This window comes from Penicillium antarcticum (genome assembly GCF_028974205.1).
Source record: "Penicillium antarcticum strain IBT 31339 chromosome Unknown utg000007l_segment0_segment0, whole genome shotgun sequence".
NCBI classification, from domain to species: domain Eukaryota; kingdom Fungi; phylum Ascomycota; class Eurotiomycetes; order Eurotiales; family Aspergillaceae; genus Penicillium; species Penicillium antarcticum.
This window is the reverse complement of record NW_026695305.1, coordinates 804407-817786: the sequence shown is the minus strand read 5'-3', so window position 1 is coordinate 817786 and position 13380 is coordinate 804407. Positions and strand designations below refer to the sequence as shown.

Here is a 13380-nt window from a genome sequence, read left to right as displayed (position 1 = left end):
GGACCGCACAACCACGGCGGATTCAATTCGGTCTCCCCAACGGGGATATACACCGGACACCACGAGAAGGTAAGAATCCATCGTCCCAGCAGCCTGGCAAGGCCTGCTGCCCAGTGCGAGCTCACTGGGGGCCTATCTATACAGTATGGATGGATGGATGATATCATTTACCCTGACCTCTCGCTTTTGGCGATATACAGGATACAACAACTATATATATCCTTGTATGTACACGTGTAATGTCCCACTTCCTGAAAACGAACTTGGAGCCTCGTCAAGGCCTATCGTGGCCCAGGTGCCGTTTAAGTTATTAGGCTGCCCTCATGGCGCGCGACTTTTGAATCTTTGTGACGCCTCAGCGAAGTCTAGTACGGCCTTGACCGTCCTAGCCCGCGACACGATGTCTGGCTTACCTCTCCTACCTTCGGTTGAGCCTCCCAGCAGACTCGACACGTCGTTGAACGCGTCCCCAGCTTCACGTCTTAGCTCCCTTCGGATTTCCATCAAATTTGGGCAGTCCACCAGCACGTGGGTGACTGTTTCTTGCGCGCCGCACACGCACTGATCATCGTCGCGGAAGCCGAAGGTCTTGGCATAGGTGGATAGCCAATTGTGGCCCGTGCGTAGCTGTGTCAACAGGTACGCCCGGCCCCTGGGCAAATTCCCGTACAGCTTCCTGGTGTAGGTCGCCGGTAGAGTGTTATCGATTTTTCGCAGGTGACCGCCTTTGGTGGATGCTTTCCATTCCCGCTCCCATTGAGCGCGGATCTTGTCCCGGATAAGCGCTCTCTTCCTTGTCAGCACTATCTATACAGTACGTCCCGAAACTGGTGCAACCGTTTACACTCGTTTAAGTGATTATTTAGCCCCACTGCCAAGAAATTCTAGTCTATATTTGGAGTTCTTCCGACAGCTGTATGCGTACTTCCTCGTACGAAGGTGACATAATAATTTCAATCCTGTATTAGCATGTAAATTTCAATACATGTGACACCTCCATGCCCCTCATCCGAAGCAGCTTTCCTCGGGAAGCTCATTTGACAATCAATCACGAGTGGTTCAACCAAAGATGGCTCCAAACCTAGCTCCTTCCAAGCATGAGCTTATTTATGACATGATCCACAGTGGCGAACTATCTATAACTGAGATGGCACAGGCCGCTGGTTGCAACAAAAGCACCATTTCAAGAATCTCTTCCAATATAAGGATGTTTGGCAGCATCAAAGCACCGCTTAATAAAGGCGGACGACCCCGTTGTATCGCTCCAATTATGCTAGAGGCTCTGTGCGACCATCTGATTGAAAAGCCCGCCTTATATCTGGAAGAGATGGTTATTTTTCTGTGGGACGAATTCGCTCTTCAAGCAACGAAATCTAGCGTGAGTCGCGCCCTTCAGTCCAAAGGATGGTCAAAAAAGACTGCTCGGGTCAAGGCACAAGAACGCAACCTTGACCTTCGGGACGAATACCATCATTTTATCTCAGACTTCAAGTCTTACCACCTTGTCTATGTCGATGAATCTGGATGTGACAAAAGGATCGGCTTCCGGCGAACGGGTTGGTCCCCCCTTGGTACCGCACCGGTTCAAGTGTCGAAATTGCATCGTGATCAGCGTCATCACATTCTGCCTGCCTATGCGCAAGACGGCATTATTTTGTCTCGAGTGTTCCAGGGCTCAACTGACGCATCCATCTTTGAGGATTTTATCGAGCAGCTTCTCCAGCACTGTGGGAAATGGCCCGAGCCGAAGTCTGTACTAGTGATGGATAACGCATCCTTTCATCACTCGGGCAGAATTGAACAGATGTGCTCAGAAGCTGGCGTAAAGCTAGTGTATTTACCCCCATATTCTCCTGATTTGAATCCTATTGAGGAGTTTTTTGCTGAGCTCAAGGCCTTTATCCGGCGTAATTGGCAATCTTACGAAGAAAATCCAGAGCAGGATTCGACAACTTCCTCGAATGGTGTGTTGACGTTGTTGGTGCGAGGGAGAAAAGCGCGAAGGGACATTTTCGGCACGCTGGCCTAGCTATAGACCACATCTCCCCCCACATGCCAAAAACAAACTGACGCCACTACGTCTTGACCGCCACCGACGACTAGACCTCAACTCACACCTCCCAATCCCACACTTACAATCGAAGAACTTCGCCGCCGTTTTCACAACAAACCGTCGTCATTTGAGCTTGAGAAAAGGAAAAAAGAAAGCCAAAAGACCACATCTGCCGTCCAATTGTTATCCAGGTGTTTAAACTCAGCATTGCCAGCATTCCCGCAATTTCTAATGGAGATGTAGCCGCGGACAACTGTTGGTGGCCTCAACCAGTAACTCATTATAGCCGCGCCATGAGGGCAGCCTAACAGTGCAAAAGGCAACGAGGCCACGAAAAGCTTTGCCAGGTGAGGCTCAAAGTTCACCGTCAGGAAGTTTGGAACATTCTCAGGGATCAATCACCATATATTTAGAAAGTAGTTGTCGCCTGTATATCACTTTTTGCGAGGGCTCAGGGTACATGAAATAATCATCACTGTAGCAGACTCTAATCAATAACATTTATAATGACCATTCCTCTTGTAAAACTCCCATCCAGATTTCATCCCACCATTGCCCATCTCTCCATACAGCCTTCCTCAATCGGCCTTCTTCTTGAAATCCAACCCTATGGTACGTTTTCAGGGCGACCTCATTCCACCCATACACTTCTAATTGGACCCTGTGTAGATTTGCCATATTGAAAGCCCAGTTGAGAGCCCAACGTAAAACCTCAGTTCCATAGCCTTGGCCTTGTGCGTCGGGTCTTAATTCGATACCGAGATCAGCACATCTGTTTTGAACCTGGCTTGGAGGGATGTTTTTGATCATGAGGATTCCAATTCTCTCTGATTCAGAAGCTGGTGGGTGTTCTGCCGCATTCAGTGATGACTTCTTGCAGATAACAACCCCCAGAAGGGCTGTTTCGAATTCTGTCGGATTGACAGATACTGGTATGTGCTAGTATTGAGGTGTCCCATTGAGATGCATTGATGTTGTTCTATCTGGATCTTGCTGTTGAAGCGTTAACAGATCTCAGGAGTCGTTCCTAGCGTGTTACGACGCTGGTATGCCGAGCGTACCCCGTTTACCATACAGAGACAGAGACAGAATGGGTACTTGATGAATATCCCTGTTCTTAGTGGTAAAATACCACCCCTCAGTTCGACAAATTCTTTGATAATTGGTTCAACTGAATCTTTCTTCATGGGCTGAAAAATGCTTTTTGAAGTATTGTAAAAGATTCTTGGGTCGGAATGCATTGCGAAATACCATTCTTTATCGCGGGAGGAATCCCAGGCACGGAAGTAAAGACGATCAGATTCTAAGAAATTCATGGCTGACGTTGGCTTCTTGTAACATCGTTTGAATAGAGAAAGTAATCTCCCCAAGTGAAAGAGAGCTGAAGTCAGCAATCTGGGGTCTGTCAATCCTACATTAAATACGGGGTGAGAAATGTGAAAACTCTGCTGAATGGATCGACCCGCTTCAGGCCATATGGAAACCCCGGGGTCCCTTTTAGGAATGTGACGAACTGTGAGAGTGGTCAAATACCACTAGGACCCTTTGGGACAGGCTTATTCATCGTTCACCCAATTCCCCCTAGTATTTGTACGGTATTCCGGGCACATTCGGAAGTACGGTGTTGTAACACGCCGAAGCTTATTTGTATAGACCCCTGAGATCGTTCAACCGATCTTGAACACCTACAATCAATCACCTGATTCTATTGGACATGTTCAGTACCAGCCATTACATCAATTCCTCATCCTGACAAAAGGTTCTATCAGCGATTACAAAATGTATTACTGTACTGATACCGTGGTGAAAGTATGAATAAACCCAGCTACCCTGCGCATCAAACACTGTAATAATTAGGCGAGGCCTGTTCGCTATTCGTTAGAAGCTTTTAAAGAGGGCTTAGGCTTGACTGTGTTTGATGAGTTTGAGAATTCAAAAGAAATCCATCGCAGCACCTTTCACTTGGAAGCATCACACTATTCGACGGCTTGAAATGGGCTTGCTTATGCTCAACATGTCGACAACAAGGGGGCATTATTGAACGTATGTTTCGCCGTACATATCCACTCAGACCACGGTCGAGGCTAACCGTACTCCAGAGACTGTGCAGCGAGACGCCATCAAAATTGAGGGAAATGTTGCTGAAGATGGCCAACACTGGTTATTGCGTTCCATTATGGAGTGAGTTGGCAACGTTGTTCTGCGCTATAGATCTGTTTAGAAATGATAGCTAATCAAGCCTTAGTTTAGAAGAACGATTGAGGTGAGACTTCCCGTAGGCTCCCGCCGGGGCGGGTACTTTACAGGGGATAATACGCTGATAATCACACAGCAAAGTCGAGGAATCTTTCGCGGAGCAGGCAGCATGGAATGTTGAGTTGCACCGACTAATGGAGAAAGTACTCGATGAGGTTGCTAGCTTGGGGCAAAGAAATCTTGAGCTGGGAAGACATGTCGACAGCCTATGTAGGTTGTCTGGGGGTCTCGACTATTCAGCGCAATCCAAAACGCCAACGCCATTAAGCATACCCCAGGCTTGCCAGGGGCGAACTGCGACACAACTCAGCCCAAGATAGCAAACGCGTGCTTCAAAAGTTCATTGAGACTGGCAAAAGGAGCAGAATGGGATTTTGAGTGGAGACAACCATCTCGAAATGTTGAATATGGATAGTGAATACAAATTCTAGGAGACACGAGAAAGCATGAGACAGAGAATTATTAAAAGCAGCAATTTCTAAGAATTCAGCTTGTATACGTTGTATTTTCATCTGGTGCCCGATTACAGGCATCATTAAGGTATTGTATAATAGAAGCATATCAGTCAATGTTTATTATGGATCATGGAGAGCGTCAGTATTTAATCCTACCCAAAAAGAACCGTGGATGTGTGAACGTTTCCCATCTTCCTCTTTTTCCCGTCTTGCTTAATTTTGGACCTCGCACCGGCCCGAAACAATTTCGTTTCCTTTCAGGTGTCCACAAAAAAGGTGGGTATCATGAAGCCACCTTATGAGCGAACCGCGGAAACGCTTGAGGGGCGGGCCCCCTAGACATGGTCCACTGGGTGTAACAGCAATACATACCGAGGCCATTATATTACCCTTGGCCATCAAACAATCCCATCTGGTGGCATGCATTATTAGCGCTAGCCTGTCCAATCTTTCACGTTAGTTCGGAGTCTTAGAAGGATTCAGTAAAAATTGCAAATTTCCAAGCTTGAATAGGCTCCAAGTGTCGGGGAAACTTCGGGCAGGCTAATGTGGATATCTTAGAGGTGACTAGGAAAACAATGCCTTCCATAACCCGCTCCATCTGATTATAGGCAGTCACAGAAAGTAGAGGACAGTAGTTTCCGAGTAGAGCTATATCGGGTACCAAGTGCAGATTCTGATGCAACATTAACACAAGGCACAGGGCAGGCTTGGAAACAGAGCGACTTGTGACTGCTACAATATTGTAAGAAATACTTTACTTGATTAACCCAGAAAATGTACTCATATTTCTAAGCAATGTTGCTGACATCCATATAAGAATTACATATTAATACTGCTCACAAGGCGTCAGGAGTTACACCTTCCGTCTTTCCTCTCTGCATGCGTCACGGCTCCTCGTCCCTGTGAGAGATGTGCATGCGGCGGATCATCCTCCAAAGTTGTGATATAAACATCGGCTGTTCACGTCGTCGGAATACCGGCTTGGGACTTATGTAAACTGAGGACTCAGTCGGTGATTAGCTTTGCGAGATTGATGCTGGTTATAAATTGACCTACCCGGCGTGGCATTGTTTGGTGCAATTGCGGGCTGGGAACCTTCTTCATTCTGCGAGGCCGGAGCAGAAACCTGGTGGCGTGGATTCCCATATTGATGCACCTGCTGCAGTAGTTGACGAGCCCAAGGGTCGGGAGATTTTAGCCTGAAGTTAGGAGGGCGGGGAGGGAAGCCCTGCGGAAGTCTCTGAATTCGGTACAGAGCCCTACGGGCCGTGGTACGGGCCCGTAAATTCGATCTGTCTGAGATTGGTCGCCGTCTTCTAATCCCTTTTCGAAGCTGATTGCGTTTTCCTCGCAGCGACTCGAATGATCTGTCTTTATCGTGTTGCTTGGAGTATTCTTTGGCCCTTTCTTTCCATGGCATCCAGTCATATATAGATAACCATGGTTCGAGGTTATCTTCCTCGGACTCAGTCCAAGGAACGTGCTTCTCTTTCGGCATCGTGGTAGATGGGCTATGTGCAAGGGTAAAAGAACAGACGTCAACTAGGAAATCACGCCATCAAAACAAACACTGGAAGGGGCGGGCGAAAAACGACAGACAGCGTGAATTTAACTGATGTATACTCAACTCACTATTCCTACTTTGAACAAGGCGTCATTTGGTGGCAGGCGGTCATAGCGGAAGTCACAGCTCGCACAAAAATGAGGTTTAATAATCAAGTGCCCATTCAATATAGCCGGGCACATTGCATCGGTGTTTTGATGCAGGCTAAAAAAATGAAAATAAAAATAAAAATAAAAATAAACGAGCTCTCTTTTTATTTCAGCTAAACTAGTAGGATTACAGTATAGTAGGAAATGTGCAACTGGCTTGATGCCCACTTGGACCTCGAATTACTCAAGTGGAGTCGGTTTAATGAGGTTGACAGGGATGTGAAATTTGATCCTTGGGAACTTAAATGTTTACACAGTTACACGACGGCCTACTAATTACTTTCGACCAGGTAATGACCATGCCTTGACCTTCAGGCATAGGTTCGGTGTAAATCTTTAACATTTAACCATTTGAACTGCATCGAATGAGATCTGCATCTTCATTGAACGAAGGGCAAATGGCCCAGCTGATTTGTCGACAATCATCCCTTTGATGTTGGATTTTCTTATATAATTGCTCCAAAATGTCTTGCACGAAGAAAGAAAGGCTTGTGGTCTATATTTCCTTCAAATAACCCTCAAGATAGTATCTCCCCTAGGCCCACACATTGGGCGCGGTTTGTTAGTCTAGGGCTAGGTAAGCCATCCCGGTCTAGTCAAATATCTGCGATCATAGCGTATACCTCTGAAAAATATCTAACGGCGTACTTCTTGAGCAGGGGTGCCCCAGTTCTCGGATTGGTCCGAGCGCTCTGCCGAGCTATCTGTCTGGACTATAAATCAAGCACGACTTCTAGCATTGGAGAAAGAGCTGACTGTGCTTCTTATTCACCCACTCCATCAATCATTCACTCTCTTTGCCAACAAGTCCAGAATCCTCGGTCATGGGTATCCTTCAACATCCCGGTTCCGGAGAGAACCTTGGTCGGTTCTCCAGCCAACTTCGCGATGCCCTTGCCTCCAAATCTACCAAGCCTTTCGACCTCTGGAGCGTCCCTGAATCGGCTGCTGGCCCCCAAGATGAAGATTGCCCTTATGAGATGGAATCGCAGTCCAACGCGGAAGAAAGCCATATGCCAATGGATGACGACATGGAATATGAAGCAGATGCCGATTGGGCAGTGGAGACCAAAAGTGTGGCAGGTCGCGTACCGGAAGCGTTGCATCATGGAGAGACGGGTAGTCCCGTATCAATGGGCAAGTGTCTGAGGTGTCTCGGAGAGTAAGACTATTTGCTTCTTCACTACAGTTACCAGTGACGCTAATTTCTTTCTAGCTTGAACGCCCGAGTCCTGTAGGTGTCTGCCTCTCGGCGATACCTGCTCCAACCCCATCTTATGCTAATGAACCTAGGTCCATAGAAGACCAGCTCGAAAAACAAAATTCCTGGAACGACGACATGGGACGAGGCGTGGAAAGCATGCAGGGCGGGTACCAAGAGATCTCGGCGCTCAGAGAGGATGTGGCTACGCTGAAAGAACAACTCAACGCTCATTGCAGGGATAGCCCAGACAGTGGACGGAAGCCAGGACGCCCCAGACGTGTTGCGCAATGAAGATAGAGAGCGAGGACTCAGAGGTGGCCCAACTTGGACGATCTGCGTGTCTAATGGTTGGTGCTTCAGAAAGAGGCAGAGATACCCAAGCCTAGCAGCAATATAGACGGGTACATACCAACACATACCTTGACATCTACACCTACCAAGTGGAATGAGAACTGTATGGTTTGTCGGTGTCCGTGCGAACTGAGCTCGGAACCCACGCCGTTAGAACCTAATGCTATCCATAGCCGGCTGATCATCATCGTCAGCCAACAGACACCTGCGAGCAAACCCGCCCACCCCGATTAGGGTATGATTTGCGCATCTCAATGGGGGGCGGCTTTGCCGCGACATGACTGGGCCGGGGAGGGGTAGAGATCGGCCCGGGCCACAAAGGTCGGTAAAAGAGCATCAAACGGGCAGGAAAGCCCCGCAAAGCTTTGCCAAGAGCAATCACAAAATGTATAGTCCGACGAAGAGATAATCTAAACCACAAAAGCGCTTCGAAAACAACAAGGGTACCAAAAGGATATTGATCAGCGCGCTGGTGCGTCTAATATTCCGTTTCTAGATTAGCACAGCATTTTCTTCCACCAATGTGGAAGGAGATATTGGAACCATGTCTGAAACATACCTGCTAATGTCCTCGGCTCGCCAGGTACAATTTCCCCTTTGGCCCCGTCGTGATTCGCTTCAAGGTAACGGGACGGCTATATCGGCAATTATCCGAATACGTCTCGGACTAGGAGCACTCACTGTGGCCCGTACCGCGCCGTTGTGGCACAACTCTTGTCAGGCGGCAGACCTTGAATCACGACCCTAGCCACCACATATCAAGATTACCAGCTACCACTAATGAAACAGATGCGACCTTGGGGTTTCCCAATTGGCCTCCTTTGTGGCGCCTACTCTGTAAGCGATCCGTCCTAGTGCGTTCCCAATGGATCGCAGAGAACCGAATGGCAAGTGGGGAACGAGAAATCCAATGCTAATTAGTGATCTGTGCCGCGCTTAGTGCTAGAAGAGTGGTATATCGTTGGCATCTATGATTATTCTCGTCATTTTATTGGTTTTTTTTTTTTTTTTTTTTTTCATGTGATTATTCCATTGGACGAGACAAACAAATACTTTGCCAGTCATGCAGAGTGGTCCGTGCAGGTTCGCGACTTTGTCCCGCCCCCATCTCCAGCGACGCGATTGCCGACAACAAAGACAAGATTCATCATGTGCGACATGGTGCCGCGTAGGCTGTTGCCAAGAGTCGCTCTAGAGCGCGGTCGATATTGTTGGATTATGCGGACCTGAGATCGGCTGGCAGATTTTCGCGGCCTACTTACTATACAAATCCGAGACAGCAGAATGAAACCCCTCCGGTTTGTGTCTTCATTCATGGATCGTGTTTTTGACCCACGCTGAGAGAGATCTACAGAGCGAATCATGACTCAAGAATCAGCACCCGAGCGCCGCTAGCGGATTTGGTGCCAAAGGGGAAATATCTCGGGTGGGTTGGCCTCCATGAAAAGCACAGACGCGGGACATCCGATTCGGCGGCGGCACGCCGGCACGGGAGGTCTCTTTTTCTTCCTTCTTTTTTTCACTTTTTCCCTCCTTTTTGTTTGACCTTTAGTTATCATTGGCTAACAGCATCCAGAACTGTAATATCATTTGTCTCCAGTACGTCTACAGGGTTTGTCGCATCGCTCCCATTGGATCTCGCCTGAATGGAGCCGACTTTACGGGATGCTACGCCGGAGTCCAATGAGGTCTTCTCCTAGCCATGACCCTCGATAAGCATAATGGATGAGCACGCTTCAGCGACGACACTCACGGTACACGCATCCACATGTTATCAAGTACGTACTGAAATGCTATGAGTGGGTCCGCTTGACCTGCATATTTGTTACTGCACGGTCGATCTCCGTCATCGGAAGCTCCCGATCCACCCCCATTAAACACACTTTGGCTTATGACTAAGATAGAAATGTGGATAACGTGATTCCCAAGCGAGCGGGCATCCCAAGCGAGCGGGCACCCCATCAATAATTTCAATTTTTAAACACCATTTAAACAACCATAACAGAATATATTTAACTTAACTATGCTTTAAAGCATTTATTAAAAGAATGCCCTTTCTGATTACATCCAGAACAGGTAATTTGACGACGTACAGGGGGTAAAACAGGCAAGAGGGGCTCCTCTGGGAGTGATGGACCAGGTGGTGCATTAGATATATATATCTGATCACCACTACCACCACTCACTTTAGCGACCGTATCACTTGTCAGGCTACCCTGGTAGGATAGCCGCTTTGTGGATTTGGCCCTTTTTTTCATTTGTTTTGCATTCGCTGCCCGTAATCTCTTGATCTCATCACCCTGTAAAACGACCGTATGCAGCATCTTCACTGTCATTTTGTGATATTGCGCAAGTTCACGTTTTGTAGGGCTAGATAGCTTATTTGACCCCCCACTCAATTGCGAATCAATCCTAGCTTTGCGTTTTGCTAGTTGGTTGGAGTTCTGAGGGATACCAGTTGAGATATTGCTATCTGAGGTTGACCCCTGTGACAATGGACGATCCGGGAGCGTAGGTGATGCAAGCTGAATATTGAGATGAGACAACACCCGATCAGGGTCAAATGGCACAAGACCAGTAGCAGCGAAAGCGCTATGAATAATAGTCTTTTTAAATGCATCGCCACGGGCTTTAGGGAAGATATCAATGAAGTCATCTTTTTCAATAGAATTGATGCCTAATCGGGTATATCCTGCAACCCGACTCCCATAAGATCGCTTCAAAACAGCAAAACAACCAACATCAAGAGGCTGCAAAAGATGGGAAGTATGCGCAGGCATACAGATAGGTACGATGTTGTTTTGAGCGCAAATTTGATCAAATTGAGGTGTGAGATGACTGTTATGCCCATCAAGGACCAAAAGACGATATTTTCCTTTGGTTTGATTTGTTGTATGCGGAATGAAGTGTTTTTGGAGCCAATCAACACCTATTTCATCACTCGTCCATCCGTTTGGACTATGATTGATAGCCCAGTGTTTTGGAAGGTCATCAAACCATCGTAACATGAAGTTTTTTCCCTTGAAGATTATGTATGGTGGAAGCGCGTGTCCAGAGGCGCCAATTGATTCAACCACAGTCACCCATTCACGATTTCCAGGTTGTAAAACACCTCTCCGACCAGTATACACTGACTGAGTAATGATCTTAGTCGTCGCACTGATTCCCATCGCAAACCCTGACTCATCAAAGTTATAGATATCATCTGATAATATTCCATACTTGATGATAGTGTTTTGAAAGAGGTTAAACCACTCCGTGATGACCTTTGGGTCCTCCATCAGAGCACGTTTATAGTCATATTTGCGAGAGAATCGACTAGTAAGCTCGGAGTGCCGATTTAGATAGTTTGTTGGCCAATTTTTGCCCACTCTCTGAACCGGGGTCTCTCCGCGCTCTTTTAGCAATAAATTGGCCATATCTGCTAGCATACTGATCGTAAGAGCAGCACCTCGTTGATCCATGCTTATTAGCCAGCTCTTAATTGATTCTTCTTCAATTTTAGTGAGTTTATAGCCATTAGCCCGTGTATCAGACCGATTGGTTCTCCCATTGATCCGGGCTTGGAGAGTAGAGCGGGGCACCTCAAAAGAGCGTGCTGCTGCAGCAATCGTGGTAATTTGACCATTTTGAATAGATTTTATAGCCAGTAGGATCTTGCCCTCTTGCTCAAGCAATTTTTGAGCTTTTTGAGTTCGTTTTGGGGGCATGATGCGTGATTGAAAACAGTGGGTTGCTCGGGGGATGGAAATTTAAGGTGGGGTGCCCGCTCGCTTGGGATGCCCGCTCGCTTGGGAATCACGTTAATGGTGATCGTTCCCCACACAAGCTCCAAATCCCGCTAAATGAGACAATCCGTGCCAACCCTAGGTCAACATGTGGGTCAACAATTCAACATAGCTACTGGCCGCGTGTTTCCCCATATCTTTCATGGCCACTTCGGAAATGCAAAGGGGAACACACTCGAATGATAATACGCGCCTAAATGAGGCCATCTCCAGGAGTAAATCTAGGTATGTAATTACTTGATTGCGTTCTCTGCTCCCCGTATGAGACGCGGTAGGGCTGGCAGGTCGACACAATGAAAAGATCGACATGGCACGAACTTCATCTCTCTTTGTCCCTACTTCGTCGCGAACATACAATGGATGCCCTCTCCCACCTCATCCCCTGAAAAACGGGGCGTGTCCTGGTTACTAGCTCCAAGTCATTGACCTAAGAGGAAAGGTATGCAAACTAGACGAGCTGGGTCACGCGATATGAAGAGCTAAAGGGGCTTGTCAGCACTGGCCAATGCAAACATATCCGCGCGGGCTGGATCTTTCTCGGAACCCACAGTAAGCGACTCCACCGTATCTGACCAAAGCCGTTCAGATCAAGATCTCCAAAACTGAGCCATACATCCTCAGATGCGGATTCAGCAAAGAACATCTCATTCTCGACATATGGCCGAAAGTATCATGTTCGTCCGCGCTAGCTTGCCATTAGTGACTTGCGACCAATATGCTATGGCCACTCGCCGACGGAGACGCGCAATTGATCATTGCTTTGCTGACTGCCAATCCAAATTCTAGGCGAGCCTGTGGGGAACAATTGCGCGTCGCATGCGTGCACGGCACGCAGCATGAAAGATGGGAGATGGTGGCTCAACGGTGAAATCGATCAAGCACGGGCTTATTCGATATTGAAGATCATTGATCTTTTTTTGGGGGGGGTCTTCAGATTATTGCTCGGAAACTCCGATCATATCCTTATAGCTGTCGATATAAGGGTCCTTGGGTTCCATTCTCCATGTGTACAGCGAACGTACCGAATGCATATTCTGTGTTCTGTATTATTGTCCTGACCCCTGAAAGAAGTGGGGCTTCGGGTATCTCCAGTCTCGAAAAATTATGGGGCTGGGTGTTCCATTCAACCAATAAGGGAAAAGATCAATTATTGTCTTAACCATATCTGGAGAAGACCCAAGCAAAGTGATGTTGACTCAGTGCTTGGTCAGATTCGGCTGTGCGGAGATCATCCAGTGTCACACACACGACGGGTTTAACGGTCATCGCGGAAGTAGAGTTTGGTTCCCCGTTGGCTTAGTATTGGTCCTTTGAGGCCATCGCTTAGCGAGGCGCCGTTCGGTCTCGGTATTGGTTTGAGGATCATTCCAGTGGATCTTGAGTATCCGCTACCAAGAGATTAGATCGTCGCGCTAAGGTGGGATAGGTTCATGGAAGAGACGATCTACATGTATACGCGGAAATTGTACTCAGATACCAGTGTTAGCCAACTATGGGACAGTAACGCTGTAGGTTGTTCGCCTCACTCCGCCGATCCTTCAGTGGCCAATCTGCTGC

General features: G+C 47.5%; 2 protein-coding genes across 2 annotated transcripts; one reads left to right on the top strand and one right to left on the bottom strand.

Moving 5' to 3' along the window:
- Positions 1-5651: 5651 nt before the first annotated feature.
- On the bottom strand, positions 5652-6265 carry N7508_007474 (uncharacterized protein; the record flags this gene model as incomplete). The annotated part of the gene is made up of 2 exons (XM_058465538.1): positions 5652-5764; positions 5824-6265. The coding sequence occupies 2 exons, from the start codon at positions 6263-6265 to the stop codon at positions 5652-5654; spliced, it is 555 nt and encodes a 184-aa protein (XP_058317940.1).
- A 1039-nt stretch (positions 6266-7304) lies between these two features.
- N7508_007473 (uncharacterized protein) lies at positions 7305-7975 on the top strand (the record flags this gene model as incomplete). Its single annotated transcript, XM_058465537.1, has 3 exons — positions 7305-7642; positions 7697-7714; positions 7774-7975. The coding sequence occupies 3 exons, from the start codon at positions 7305-7307 to the stop codon at positions 7973-7975; spliced, it is 558 nt and encodes a 185-aa protein (XP_058317939.1).
- Positions 7976-13380: the final 5405 nt, after the last annotated feature.